The 15,659-nt window shown below is 38.7% G+C and overlaps 1 protein-coding gene across 1 annotated transcript in view; it reads right to left on the reverse strand.

The window, feature by feature from the left end:
- LOC106516757 (immunoglobulin-like and fibronectin type III domain-containing protein 1) overlaps positions 1-13,297 on the reverse strand; it is a 23,349-nt gene extending 10,052 nt beyond the window's left edge. The window contains exons 1-13 of the mRNA XM_014007265.1: positions 13,202-13,297; positions 7,852-7,927; positions 7,484-7,543; positions 5,362-5,484; positions 5,076-5,215; positions 4,832-4,931; positions 4,344-4,386; positions 4,068-4,236; positions 3,565-3,763; positions 2,295-2,567; positions 1,820-2,194; positions 1,196-1,348; positions 724-834 (exon numbers count right to left, since the gene is read on the reverse strand). Coding sequence (XP_013862719.1) covers positions 724-834; positions 1,196-1,348; positions 1,820-2,194; positions 2,295-2,567; positions 3,565-3,763; positions 4,068-4,236; positions 4,344-4,386; positions 4,832-4,931; positions 5,076-5,215; positions 5,362-5,484; positions 7,484-7,543; positions 7,852-7,897 — 1,792 coding nt within the window. The 5' untranslated portion in view covers positions 7,898-7,927; positions 13,202-13,297. The remainder of the gene's footprint in view (positions 1-723; positions 835-1,195; positions 1,349-1,819; positions 2,195-2,294; positions 2,568-3,564; positions 3,764-4,067; positions 4,237-4,343; positions 4,387-4,831; positions 4,932-5,075; positions 5,216-5,361; positions 5,485-7,483; positions 7,544-7,851; positions 7,928-13,201) is intronic.
- Positions 13,298-15,659: the final 2,362 nt, after the last annotated feature.

Here is a 15,659-nt window from a genome sequence, read left to right on the forward strand (position 1 = left end):
CGAAATCCATCTCAATGGGAGAAGTCCCAGACGGAGCAGTGAAGGGAAACTAGAATTGAGCGGAGCTGCATAGGAAGGCAAGGGCCAGGCTAACGTAACACTGGTCCAACAATATTTATTTGTAGTCTCTTACCATCGGCCATTTCTTTTGACATTTTTCTTGGCTTTAAACTTGTTTGTTGCTTTGTCTGAAGAGTGGCACTTGGTTCATTATTTGCTGCTTCATATGTGTAAGAGCACATTTATTTAAAACACACAAGTCGGTCAGAGTTAAAAGGACTGAATTCAAATGCTCATTATACTTTTCAGATTTGTAAAAAATAAAAAAAGGAGATCCATGTAGGTGGCTGTGGCAGAGTGGTTAGGGGGAGTCGTCCTGGAACTGGAAGGTCGCCAGTTTGATCCCCCGTCCAGCTGTCTCAGTTGTTGTGTCCTTGGGCAAGTTACTTCAACCCTAATGCCTCTGATGTGTGTCCCATCAGTGTATGAATGTGATTGGCACTGATTCGTCTCCATAAATGATTGTACATGTTAGCTGTGTAGGAGACCTAACAGAGTGCTGTGTGAATGGGCAAATGAGGACACAGATCATAGTGTGAAGAGCTTTGAGTGTCCTGGATGGATAGAAAGGTGCTATACAAGTACAGTCCATTTACCATGTGCCATTTTCCTTACTTCCACCTAACTTTAAAGGACAGTAAAATACAATGTGTGATCTCTTACCTCCAACTTCTTTCTTTAACTTTTTTTGTTTTGAAATTTTTTGTTGCTCTTTCTGATCAGAGGACTCTTCATTCTCATCAGTGTCGCTGTCACTCGCTGCTTCATTTAGATCTGTCAGAGCACATTCATGCAAAACACATTGCATTATGTAGTAAAAAGTATATATCCTTACTAATTATGCCCTTGTTTCAAAAAAGGATTGTTTTAATTTATTGGATTAAAGGCAAATTGTTTTTATTTAAATTGCTTCCTTCTGCAGGGATCACCACAGTCCGCAGACTCACAAGTTTTGTTTTACACCTACGACTTTTTTTTTGATTCAAGCTGGGCTCAAATCTACTCACTCAGGATTATGAGACTGTGGCACCGACCACCGAGCTACTGCACCATTATTCAAGCCAAATTACTATGATTACCAACATAAGCAGGGTGTTGTACATCTTATAGTGTGTACTGTATGTTCCTTTCTTACCTGATGGATGGTCTTTCCAGTGAACCTTCTTGTGTTTTTTCTGAYATTTGACAGATGTTTTGGAGGATTTATTTCTGCTGGACTTATCCATTTGATTTTGACTCATGATTAATAGTTGTTTCTGGTCCACATAGGTGCATTCATCACTGAACTCTGGACAGACCAGTGATCAAAACAAGAAAATATTTTATGACAGTACACATTTTACCAACATGGCAGAAACATGTTTAAAATGTAGTTAGTTGCAAACAAAAATACACTTTCTAATTTATACATATTTTATTGGTACCCCATCAGCCTTGAGCTAAATGGTAAATGGACTGAACTTCTAAAGCACTAACCACATGGGGACCCCACAGTGCTTTACACTACAGTCTTTCACCCATTTGCCAAAGCTGCAGGGCACACTGACAGAGGCAKGGCTGCCATGCACCAGTGCCACCAGACCCTCTGACCACCAGAGGAAGCCAAGGTGGATGAAGTGACTTGTCCAAGGACACAGTGACTGAGGATCGAACCAGCAACCTTTCAGTTACAGATAGGCTCCCCTAATCACTCCACCACAGCCACCTGAGCTAGATCTGCTCCTAAATACTTCTACCTTGAAATATGTGAAGAGTTTACCTGTTGCCTTACTGAAGCCCACTTGTGCTTTGGCGTGCCTTTCGCTCTTGATGCCTCCTGCTCTCAGTTGCTCCTCTTCTTCCACTTCACTCTCCAAATCATCCAAGTTTGTTACAGCATCATCTTCTGAGTTTTTGCATTGCTTGTTCTCTTTTCGCTCATTTTCCTTCCGGTCTGTTCCAGTGTGTAATGACACGTTGTCTTTTGTTTTTCCTGCTGAGTGTTTTGCTTTTACAGCTTTTAGGATCTTCTCCATTTCCTGTTGGTTTTTCATTTGCTGCTCTTTGGCCACYCTCTCCAGGTCAGTTTGTGCTCCACCAGCCAGGACAGTTTTGCAAAATTCCTTCTTACCACCAGATAAAAGATTTTTCTGAGCTTAAAACATATTAAAATCCAACATACAAGATGTTACATTTTATGGAAAACATTACTCCACTGGTGCATGTTAATGAAACATAAATCATTTTAATGTTACCTTTCACCACCAGCCAGGCACTGCAAGATGTCATACCAGCTATAGCCGAATAGATCCCCTTATCTGATTTTCTGCAGTCTTTAATYAGCAGCTTGTGAATCAGTTTGTCTTCAGACACAGTTATCCTGTATTTCTCTCCATCTTCCAGGGCRGCACCTTTCTTCATCCATGTTATTTTAGGTAGGGGGTGTGTCAGAACACACCCAAAAAGGGCATCATCTCCTTCTTCAGCTTTAATTTCTTGAATTTTTAAAACAAAATCCACATTGGAAACTAGAAAAAAAGAAGTGATTTATTATTTTCAAATCTTAAACCTGTGTATTCCATGCATTGTCACTTAGACCTTGTTTTTAAGTGCTGTTGATTGCAGATACTGACTTCTCAACTACTCATCATAACCCATTCATCCATTATGGTTACCCATTTTATCCATTCAGGGTCACTGGTGCCCATGTCCAGCAGTCACTGTGTGAGGGAGGGCGTGCACCCTGAACAGGTTACAAGTCCATCAAAGGGACACAAAGAGACAATCAACCATTCCTGCTGTCACTGCTAAAGACAATTTAGAGTTATCAATTAACCTAACRTTCATGTTTTTTGGTCTGTGAAGCTGGAGTGCCTGAAAAACAAACCCACAAATGCATGGAGAGAACACGCAGACACCACCCAGAAAGGTCCCTGGCTCGGATTCAATCTGGTTACCTTCTCACTGAGAGCCAACAGCTCTACCCGCTGAGCCACCATGCCACCCACCACCCCGTTCAGCTTCCTTTAAACTATTGTATGTTTACTAAAACACAAAAAGAAGAACAACTGGAGTTGTGTTGGGTTGACAGCTTTAATCACCTTTTTATAGTCATTTTATCTGTTAAGAACAGTTTGTCTTCACCCTTCATCCCACTTTTCCTTCTCATCTGCTTTTATTGCTTTAATATTTTTAAGTTGACTGCATATCCATGCAGTCCAATSTAGTACTCCATATATTTTCATATAATTTCCCTACCAACATCTACTTATCTGCTGGAGTCTTTAGCTGGCCAGCATRTTTGCCCACTCAGACAGAACCCCCACTCTGAGTGCTTCTTCCACGCCACCAACCATACAGGACTCGACCTTTAGATCAACTCAAACTCTTATCCTCTCTTCATTTACTTTATTGTGTCCAGTTCCCTCYTAGAAAATTATTAATCAAGTGTCGAAATGTTAACTTTTTATAACCTATTATTGCAGAACRACCAACGCCAAGCTCATTTSTTTGTTTTAAACTTACGTTTGAACTCTGTAGGGAGTAGGTCCTCTTCTGCAGTGGTTTGGTTTAGCTCTTTGTTGTGTTGGTTGACTTCTTCAACATCCTCTGAGTTCAGATCTGTGTCATTTTGCAGCAACCTATTATTTCTAGTATCATTTGTCTTCCCAGGGCTCCTGATGCCAAGTTTCTCTGAATCAGCATTGTAGCAAATGACACCATCCTAAACAGTTTCAGGTGGAGAAGGATTAAAACAAAGATAAAAAGAAAGAATTTAGTGTTATAATTGGCTTTTTCTGATAGCTAATAGTGTCATCACGGCATTTGTAGATATTTAAAAAACACTTAGTTAAACTTGCAGTCGTTTTGACAGGAATGTGAATGAGTCATACATACTCAAGCTATGAGTWAATGTATTGTGGGTCATTAGCAAAAATGATACATCTATAGTAGAAATATTTATTACAGCCTTCATCAGCTTTTACAGAGAATAATCCATCTTGTGTGAAAACTGTTAGTTTCCACACCTGATCCTTGTTTTGATCTCTTGCTGTTTTTTTCTCTTCAAGCTTTTTRAGAATCATTTGCAGATCCGTGACGTTATACTCGGAACAGATGCGCTCGTAGTCTCTTCTGTCTGCGTTCAGCATTGCATCCCAAAACTTTTCATTATCTCCATTTGCGGTCTCTACTTTACTGCAGAATGGGGAAAAAAACAACTTTGTATCTGTTCAAATGAAAAGTGATGCAGAATATGTGGCAAAAGATCCGATTTGGAGTTTCAGTAGCATAAAAGTTCTAACCTTTTCTTTAGCAATTTTCTGAAATCTTCAGGATTTGTTGAACCTGAAAACAACACATTTGTTTTTTTTCTTTCCTCTTTTTAAATAACTRATAGGACTACTAATACAACTGTACAGTAAATGATCAGGAACTTCTTGAGACTGATAAATTGAAGTTTTGAAGAATTGTAGTTTTCTATTACTTTTTTATGCTTAGACAATAAAAAATGAGACCTTGATTCAATCACATCATATATTAGTTTTGTAATTTTAATATTTTTGTTGATTATTTCAGAAACAACTTAATTTAGATGTTAAAWATGACTTGATTGTTAATATAATATTCATAACAATACTGTATACCACCTARTTATCAAAGAAAGTAAAAAAACAACCCTAACAAGGACCAAGCACAGATAACAAGCTGCTGTATTTGAATCCAGCTGAAAGTTTTGTTTGTTCTGTCAGTGTAAAGCTGAGTTTAACCACATTGTCTTAATAAATCTTACCATCAATCACTTTTAATGTTGTTGAGCAGACAGCTTTGCCATATTCATTCACAGCATAGCATTTGTAGGTATCTGCCTTTTCAGCGGTTACTGCATGGATCTGAAAATGCGTTACATATACATTTCTTTAGAAAAGGCTGTATTTTATGTTTTAGTAATGTAAAAAAGATTTAGTTAAGTTATATTTTATAAAGTTAAAGCTTTCAGTGTTACTCACACAGTATTTTTAAAATCCATGACTCACTTCTAATGTGTGTTCTCCTGTTGATTCATCGTACTTTTGTTGAAATTTGTCCTTCTCTGAGAGACTTCCTCTGGCTCGTCTCCATGACACGTCAGGTGTTGGATTTCCCGTCACCACGGCCTTGAAAACAGCTATTTTTCCTAAAATAAATCAGAAAGAAATTGTTTTTTTTCACCCACATTTTTTATTTGACATCTGCTTGGGTTAAAAATGAAAGAATGCTTTTAAATTCCGCACAGAGTGTTTGTGAAGCTGTAGTGTTTTTAATGGCATAAAAAAAACTCACCTTCCTGAACGGTAACTGGTGCTGGTTTACACTGAAAATCTGGAGTGCTTTTACCCTCTGGCAAACATGTTGTGTTCTGTGTGATCATCACTCCGGGTGTCTTAGATCTTCTCCGGATGGCAGCTAAAGTCAGAAAAGTATGTAAATTGTAGGAATCATAACTTTCTAAAAAATAAAACAACACCTGATCTAGAATTATAGGACTGGAAGGAAATGTTTAAAACAAACATGCTGCTTTTGGAAGAATAAAACCGTTTCTTATTCACCACCAGCAGGTGTCAGGAAAGTCATGTTCCCAGAGCTGCTGAGAACATACTAAAGTTTATACATACTGTATTTTTAACACAACCAAAAATAAATCATTAAGTTCTTTTTTATTATCCATTGTCATAAAAAGGGCAATCATATAACTGTCTATTAAATAAAATATCTTGTGGACCACTGAAACTCTCAGCAGTTAAATATTTGATTATGAATCTGCAATTGATTCACTTAGGAAGCCAACCCAATAAGAATAATAAATTTTAGAAAACCCTTAAATGACTGGAATCCATTCACTTATTACAGACACTGAGCTAAAATGGTGTGATATTAGCTGGGAGTTATTCTTATTACATAATCTGTATAGGTGTTTAAAACTTTAGCAAGAATACATATACATTCCTTCAAGAATCTATGCTTTCATTGAAACATGAGTTTATTTGGAGTGCAACATGGTGTCAGGGCATTGCCCATTTTTGTCAAACACAATAACTCATTTATATTTAATTTAGTGGTGTCCTTGTGTTGGGTCCGATGATACAGGTGTTGATATTCCAATGAACGTGTTACAGTTTACATTTCAAGTGAAAAAAATTGTCAGTACCATAATTAAGAAACTTATAAAAGTGGAAAGAAAATCTCATTATTTATATTTATATAAAATTTTGCATGCTGCATATTTGATTTGATCCAGTCAGAGGGTCTGAAGGCGTATAAGGAAGGAGAGCCATTGTGTTTTAAATAAACAAAAATTTGTTTTCAAAGTCATGTTTATTTTCTAACTCAGTAAGTACTCTTGATTGGTACTTCGTATCGACGAATACTAAAACTGAAATACTTGTATTCTGAGACACCCTTAAGTTATTAATTGAGTTAGGAGTTGATAATTAAGTTATAATGAAATGTTATTAACAATAATTAAGGTATTCTTAATGATTTAGGAAATTTAAGAAAATCATCACTTAAGTTCAGTTAGTCCAACTAAAAGTTCTGAAACTATCATTAGTGTAAAATGCAAAAATACCCTTCCCTACATCTAAAACTTGTACTGTTGATGGGAGATGTTAGTTGTTGTTGTTGTTGTWGTTTTTTTGAATAATTTGTGGCTTTTGTAAAAAAACATCTGTAAATTGATTATAACAAGATTTTGCAACACAAAAAAACTGCCAGCATGAAAAGTCATGATCCACCTCTGATGGATCAAATTTTTTGTATATCTATACACGTTCAATCATGTTCAGCCATAAAGAGGATCAGGTGTAATAATTCCCCTTTAATTCTCAGCAGATGCAGTTTATTTTCTCTCCGTGGTTATCATAAGTTCAAATAAATTTCTCAAGAATTATATAAAAAAATGTGCATTTAGATTTAGTTGGCTCAGTGAACCTCTCTGCTGTGCTTWTGTCAAAACATGTAACACATCACAAGACAGGACATGAAAAACCAAACTGACTGAACACGAGGGGGAGAAGAACTTAACGTGTGTGTGATAAATGATCGTTGTAACGACGGTATTTAATGGGAGTGTGAATAACTCCACTCAGCCGTGAAATGCCCAGCTGTTAAAYGTGGCTTTGAATGTGAAAAGATGGAAGATGTCACAGAAGTTTGTTTCTGCCCCTGTCAGAATCATTAATCTGCAGATTAATGATCATTACGACGAGAAGAAATAACGGAAATACTCTGTCTTCCTTCTGCTTTGTTAAAAAAAATGAACATGTTTAGCTCAAAGGCAGGCCACATACAGAAATATGTGGTATGGTGTTCAATACTTCCAGTTATTTATTACATTGGCTGAGTCTCAATATGAGTCATTACAATATTTAAAACACTCTTAGAAATTACAAGATCTTCATTTTACCTGACTTGTTGCCAGAAACCTCATTAAAATGCAGAATGTATTGGTGAACAAGTGAGAAACCTGCATGAGACAAATAAAAATGTGTTACAAATTATAATAAATCGAACTGGAATGAAATAAAGGTAATTTGATGTGTTGCTGCTGGAGGACATGTAGTGGGTAATAAAATACAGAAGTGCTTAAAAGTGGAATGTTTCCTCCTGTGTAATTACATGACATAATTGTCTAAAAAGTTTTTTAAAAGGTTCTTTTTAGGCTCACATGAACCAGAAGTGAATGATGGTCTATTTGGCTAAGACTCTACAATAATGTTTGTTTGTCTGAAAAATGTTCAGTAAAATATTAGAAGAATGTAATGAATACTATACATGGCCTTGTGGTGGACTGGCCCGAGCTCTTCGTCCTTTTCCACATCTTRTCAAGAGTTAGCTTATCAAAGGTGGCCTACAAACAGAAGGCAAACATGATCATTAAATTGATTAATAATTAAGAATCTATCCGTTAACATTTGCTTCAACATTTTTATTCATATTTGTAGGAATTGATTGTCTTTTTCAGTTGTCTTACAAACCCATGTTCAGACAGATTTGGGCAATTATTCTGCCTTTTTTTAACCTGTTAGCTGCACTTTCAGACATCAAAATATAATTACCATGTAAGTACAGAGTCAAGACTCTTTAAGCTACAGTAAAAAAAGAATAATAAAAAAAAAGATTTTACTATGTAAAAATTGTAGGATTTAAGAAATGGAAAGTACATTTCTTCCCTCATGTTAGTGGTTCTAACTTAYCTTACTGTGGCCACAGGAGGACAGGTCTTTTAAACTGTATATACTGTAGTTTACTCATTAAAGCAAAGGCTCATGGGACTGCTAAGTAGTATGGTCTTTTAAATTTTGTTTATTTAATTTTCTTAAGTCCAGTCAAGTTAATAAATTAAAGTTTTACAGTGGTAGAGTGTTCTATTGTTTGTTGATGATGTGATTTAATATCTAATGGTGCTGTGGCAGAGTGACTATTTCCTGCATTACATACTGTATAGAGTAAAGACTGCAGCAGCAGAAAAGAGACTTAGATGAAAGTTACTCCAGTCTTCTCACTGAGGTTTGTGAAAGTTAGATTTTTTAACATCATTACCCTGCCACCCCCAATAATGACCCCATAATTTTAATGTCCAAATAGTGTCTTGATAAATCCATGGAGATGACTGTTGTGGCTAAATGTCAACTAGAGATAGAACTACACATATTTCCCTCAGGTTTGTCAGATTCTTCCTAAATTTACAGTATTTATCTATGTATTCTACGTATTATCTATGTATTACATTATTTATGTATTGTCAAAGCTATAAGTAGCTATTTCTGAACAATTTTGTAGCATTTTAACTGTCTGATCAAAGTAAGGAGGTATTGTTGAGTAAGATAATTTCACACATAATCCTGACTGCACTATATTTGTTTTAAATCTGATGTGTCATATTCTGGATTTTTGGGTTGTTTTTGGTTTTGTATTACTTTTAAGATTTCATGTTTTTCAGCTTGAATTTTTAGTCATTTTAGAAATACTGTTGAGAGACTATTTTAATTTTGGTCATCTCTTAACATCCTCAATAGTATCAMAGATTCTTTAACACCACCTGGCTTTCACAAGTAATCAGCACACCTGTCCTCCCATCAATTATCTTCTGCTTATCTGCATGTGGCAGCCTGAGCCACCTCAACTGGCTCCTCTTGATGTGGAAGAGCAGTGGCTCTACTCTGAGTCCCTCCTGGATGACAGAGCTTCTCACCCTATAAGGGAGAGCCCAGATACCCAGCGGAGAAAACCCATTTCAGCTGCTTGTAATCTCATTATTTTGGTCACTACCCAAAGCTCGTGACCATGGATGAGGGTATATAGATCAACGGGTAAATTGGAGGCTTCGCCTTTCAGCTTAGCTCTCCCTTCACCATGACAGATCAGTACAGCACCCACATCACTGAACATACAGCACCAACCTACCTATCAATCTCCTGCTCAATTTTTTCCTCATTTGTGAACAAGAACCTGAGATACTGTATTTAAACTCTTCCACTTGGGGCAGGGCCCCTTCCCCGACCGGGAGAAGGAACTTTACCCTTTTCTGACTCAAGACCATGGTCTCAGATTTGGAGGCACTGATTCTCATCCTAGCTACATCATGCATGGCTGTGAACCACTACAGTGAATGCTGGAGATCACAATCTGATGAAGCCAACAGGATCACATCATCTGCAAAAAGCAGAGATGCAATCCTAAAGCCACTTAAACAGACCACCTTAACAGCTTGGCTACACCTAGAAATTCTGTCCATAAAGGCTATGAACAGAATCATTGACAAAGGCAACCTTGGCAGTTGGCACTTATGGTRCGTTTACACCGAACGCGTTTTGAGTGGCAGGAGCGGCTGATTCACAAGCAAAGTCTATGACGACGTGCCTCTAGGGGTTGTGCGTCGTGTCACGTACGTTTTGGGCGGTGCGCAAGGAAGGCGGAAGGGGCGCAGAGCGTTTTCCACGCATGCGGTGCAGCGGAAGCCGCYGCCGCCTGAGCCGCCGCCAGAGTTCAAATATCTGAACTTTTCACCGCTCGACTCRTCTCCCACTGAAAACCAAAACAGAAGGACTGGAGATCTTTACCTGAAATCGACCATGTGCAGTTGGATTTTCTGGCAGGATATATCAGCACCGATGTGGATCAGCTTGGACCAAAAAAAAAAAAAAAAGAAAAAAGTCCATCAGCTGGCAGCTTCTGGAGTGACGAAACTAACCGAACAAATTGCCTCTAAATCATCTGGTGCGTTAATTATCTGCTGTGCGCAACATTTGCTTGCTTTTTTGTAAATAAAACAAAGCCATTTTCTTTTATTTTATCTTTATTTCACCCGCCGAGGACATGCTCCTCCCACACCTCGCTGCTGCTGCTGCTTGTTCTGGTTTGAACACTAGTGCGTTCTTCGGTCTGAAAATAGTGTGTCCAACGAGAGGCATTTTGCACTTTTTGGCCGCTCAAAACGCGTTCGGTGTGAACGTAGGATTAGAGTCCAACTCTCACTGGAAATGAGCCTGACTTAATTCCTGCAATGCAGACCAAGCTCTAACACTGGCTGTGGAAACCTAACAGCATAAAAGTGCATGGTACCTCATACTCAGCTGGGGCTGCTGTGGTAGAGTGGTTAGAGGAGTCGTCCTGGAACTGGAAGGTCACTGGCTCGATCCCCGTCCAGTAGACTCAGTCGTTGTGTCCTTGGGCAAGACACCTTACCCACCTTGCCTACTGATGGTGGTCAGAGGGTCTTGTGGCGCCTGTGTATGGCAGCCTCACCTCTGTCAGCCTGCCCCAGGGCAGCTGTGGCTACAATGTAGTTTGCCATCATCAGTGTGTGAATGTGTGTGAATGGGTGAATGTCTGTAAGTGTAAAGCACTTTGAGTGTCCTGGATGGATAGAAAGGCACTATATAAGTACAGACCATTTACATTTACTCCCAGAGTACCCCCCACAGGACTTCCAGAGGGACATTGTTGAACATCTTCTTCAAGTTCACAAATCACATGGGATGGGCTGGTTAATCACTGGTTCACTGGTTGGGTGATCTCCCATGCATGCTCCCAGGACCCTGAAGAGTGTATAGTTGGTGCAGTTTTCCATAACCAGGACAAAAACCACACTGCTCTTCCTGAATAAGAGATTTGAGGACCCCTCTCTCCAAATCCCCTGAATATACCTTACCAGGGAGGCTTCGGAGTGTGATCCCCCTGTAGTTGGAACATGCTCTGTGGGCCCCCTTTTTGAATAGGGGGACCACCATCCCAGTCTGCCAATGCAGGGAAGCTTCACCCGATGTCCACACAACATTGCAGAGTCGTGTCAACCAACACAATCCCACAACCTCCAGAGCCTTAAGGAACTCCAGATAAAACTCATCCATCCCTGTGGCCTTGCAACCAAGAAGATGTTTAACCACCTCCGTGACCTCAGCACCTGAGATTGGAGAGCCCAACCCAATGTGCACAGACTCTGCTTCTTCATTGGAAGATGTGCAGGTGGGATTGAGGAGGTCTTTGAAGTTCTCTGCACACCATCCTGAGTCGAGGTCAGCAGCACATCATCCCCACCATAAACAATGCTGGTGGTGCATTGCTCCACTCTACCCCATGTGACGCCAAATGGTAGACCAAAACTGCCTTGAAGCCATACGGAAGTTATTCTCTATGGCCTCTACAAACTCGTCCCATGCCTGAGGTTTTTCCTCAGCTACCACCTGAGCTGCATTCTGCTTGGACTGCCAATACCCATCAGCAACTTCCTGGGTCCCACAGGCCAGAAAGACCCAATAGTGTGGCAGCTGTCATCTTCTCCCCTCCTGGATGATCCTCAGCTAATAGATCACAGCTGCAAGCCATTAGGAAAAGACTTCTTGAGAGCTTTATAAGGAGGTCAATTCTACTCAGACCTTTGCTGGAACATCAAGTGATTAGGGTACTGTTCTCAGCTGCTAAAACCTTTGCTCATGATTATTGTTTCTCATGTTTTCATTTGTCTCTTTGAAAGGACTTCTTGCCACTCCTGTTTGATTTCCTGTGCCACAGCCAGCGTGTTAAAGATCAAGCTCACCACATGTGGATCCCTCAGCTCTGGAAACCTTCTGTGCTGGTTGGTCCTCGCCTCACAAATCCTCACTTGTCTGATTCTGGAACTAACCCTCCACTCTGGTCTATCTCACTCAACAGCCTCCTCAAGATTCAAACCTTCACAGTTCACAGTAAAACCAGAACCTCTTTGTGTACAAAGACCTCCTTCTCTACAAGAACATTCCTAACCAGCTCATTTTCACTCTCCCCAGGTCCAGACCAGATCCTGTATATGGCACCAAATAAAATAAATTCTATTTTGTATGAAGTCTCTGAGGTATTGTTCCTCTTTGTCTGCCAACATTGTGACATTCAGCCCCAGAACATGATAGATAGGACCTACCAAGTTTGACCAGCATCCTCCCCCCACCATCAGAGCCAGCTCACCAGCAGGTAGCGGTCAGCGGACAGCTCCACCCCTCTCCTCACTCAAGTGTGCAAAACATGCAGCCGCAGATCAGATGAGATGACAACAAAGTTGATCATCAAATTCTGGCCTAAGGTGTCCGGGTGCCAAGAGCACACATGGACACCATTATGCTTGAACATAGTATTTATGGATAATGCATGATGAGCACACCTGTTGTCACCCCACTAATTATTATTGTTGTCACTTAAACTGTTTCTCATCTGTTTTCTCCAGTTTCAATATTTTTAAAACTTTTTTTGAAGTCCTGAATGATAAACACCAAGATAAATAGACTGACTGATGCTATACTTTTATTTCTAATTTTAATAAATATACTCAGTTTGTGTTTACAACCCAATTACTACTTCATGAACCACACTAATAAGACAACTTGACAAGTACAGAAAGCCAGTAAGCAAAGGGGTCATTTTAATTTTTCCATTTTTATTTTCTCTAACTAAACTTTTCACCTTTTATATAAAAACTTTGCAAAATAAACTATATCATTTGGTCTGTTTAGTGTTGACATTTCTGGTTCTTGTCTCAAACATCTCTTGTTGTTCAATCTGTTAAAAACTAGTCATTCCTTTAGATACAATAGAGAGCTGAAGGGTAACTCATAAAAACATAAATCCCATCACACATACAAAAACAGTTTACCTGTTTGCAGCTCTTCACTCTTTCTTAGCCTCAGTTCACAGATGTGGATTGAGCCTGCTTCCTCCTGAGATTTGTCCTCTTCTTTTGGATTACAAGTCCTTTGGGTAACTTGTTCCTGTTTATTTGTGTATTTTTTTCCTGCTGAAAAACTTGTGCCTGGAAACTGGCTGTTGAGCTTTCATTTGTTGAGGCTGTTTGATGCTGAATGCGGGTGGGTTATTAAGGATGCGTGGGGGGTGGGTCTCTGGATGGGGTAAGACAAAATGAATAACCAGAAGGAGAAGGGAGGGCTACCAGTGACAGGTTAGTGGGGAGGTTTTTCCTCACAGCAGTAATTACTGATGACAACATACTCATCTTTTCCAGAACAGCTGCTGACAAAAAATAAAAAAAATAAAATAAAAATTGCTTGGCATGCTTATTTTGGTTCCCTGGTCTTTAATTCTTACAGATACCACCAGGTGTACAGTATCTGGATGATGGAGTAAGGCAGGAGTTTTACTGTGGAGTTCAGTTCCAAGCAAAACAGTGTCAAGCGCAAATTAAACCTCCTATTGGCMATATACTGTACTTTAAAAGAAATGAAACAGAGCAAGTACCTTTTTCCACAGACTTTATGTTCAAACATGTTTGTCGATTTGTTAGGTATACAGAAGTTGAATTGAAGAAATGCAGATAACTTTTTACAGAAAAGGACTGATTAAAATTAGATTTAAAAACTATTAAACTACATTAGATCAGATATTTTCCTCAACAATAAGGCTGTTTTCATTTGATGTTTTTCATTAATATATTTCTAATTTCTTACTTGGACTGATCTATCCTGTTCTCCGGACACCATGGGAACATCACATGTGGTTAACAAGACAGTAATCCTCCTGTCTGCTGTGTGCTTCTTATGTTGCATTGCATTACRTAATCAAGGTTGCGGCATTTATTGACTCAAGCTCATCCTGTCTTTGATTCAGTGGTGACTTTGGAAAGAGAAGACCAAATGAATAACACAGTATTTGTGCATGCATTAAAATGTTCTATACATATGTCACATTGGGTTCAATGTGTTTAACTTCAAAAGAAGAACCGTGCATGCTTTACTTGTACTGTGTTAGAAAATATTGACAGAAATATACCACTGCATCAAGTGATAAACAATGGAGTGTGACTCAATGGAGTGTGACTCAATGGAGTGTGACTCTAACATTGCTTTTGCAGTTGCTTATCTAATGTATTTTCGAGAATTATTTATACTGAATTTCTTTCATTGTCCTTCCAAGAATACTTTGACACATTAACAGCATGTCTCTGTTAATGACAATGCTTTTTGTGGGTACCAATTTACCAAGTTGGTCTGGAATTCGCTAAACAAATTATGAAAGCTGACACAAATATACAAATGAATGATAGGAACTCTGGTAATTCAATTATTTCCATTATGTTTCCAGCTTCTCAGATTTTTTTTTTTTTTTGTTCATTGCAGAATACGTCCTAAACCTATGACTCATGTCTAATCATGTCTATTGTAACATTTTAAACCAGGGGTGTCCCAACATCACTTTCTCTCAGAGTACAAGTACAAGTACTTTAGTTTGGGTACTCATCAATGCAGAGTACACTAACTTTTTTTTCATATAGAACAAGGTGGCTGTCCCTCCTTATTGGCCCACAGCCCCTCTGACTGGATCAAATCAAATATACAACATATTGAAACATTTTGAAATAAATAAAAATAACAAAAACAAATTTCAAACTTTTCACTTTAAATGTTAACTGTGGTCCACAGTTTCCAATCCTAACAATAGTCACATGGATTACCCTTATGTGCAAAAGTAATCTGTATTTTTATTTTAGACATGATTTGTGGAAAAAGTTTGTTGGCTGAATGGAAGAAACAGGCTTATGGAATGCTGGATCTTTGTGTCAAAAACCTTAAAGAACTGACAGCAGAAGGTCCAAACCTTGCCAGTATCCTGTCATGCTTGTCCTTCCACAGACAGTACCTTTGATTCAACTCAATAGGTCTTTGAGTTGTCCTGAGCTCACATAAACCAGTTGGATTAAGGATTAAACCCCTCAACCTAGCCTTCTTATATTGATGAAATGTCATGCACATAGCTTTCATTCCAGTCCTGGAAAATCCCACTGAGCTGCAGCTGAGGTGCTAACTAGACAGCCTAGCCTGTGTCTTTGTTGTGTAGATGGCTCTTCTGGGGAAAACCTCAGCTGTACATCAGCCTCGTTGCCCACTGTTCCCATTCACTGTGGCAGTTTCATGAAAAAGCTTAACTAGTTCTGTACTTTGTAAACTTTAGTTCTTCAAAAATTAGTAATATAAGACAATAACTATGTCTTTCCAGGTTTCTAAAATATCAACTGAATTGCCACATCAGTCTTTTAAGATTGTTGCAATGTAAATGACCTAAGCCATGCAATCCATAGATTTTTTTCTGTACAAGTTGAG

The sequence above is a fragment of the Austrofundulus limnaeus genome, unplaced genomic scaffold (assembly GCF_001266775.1).
Source record: "Austrofundulus limnaeus strain Quisiro unplaced genomic scaffold, Austrofundulus_limnaeus-1.0 Scaffold41, whole genome shotgun sequence".
In the NCBI taxonomy this organism is placed as follows: Eukaryota; Metazoa; Chordata; class Actinopteri; order Cyprinodontiformes; family Rivulidae; genus Austrofundulus; species Austrofundulus limnaeus.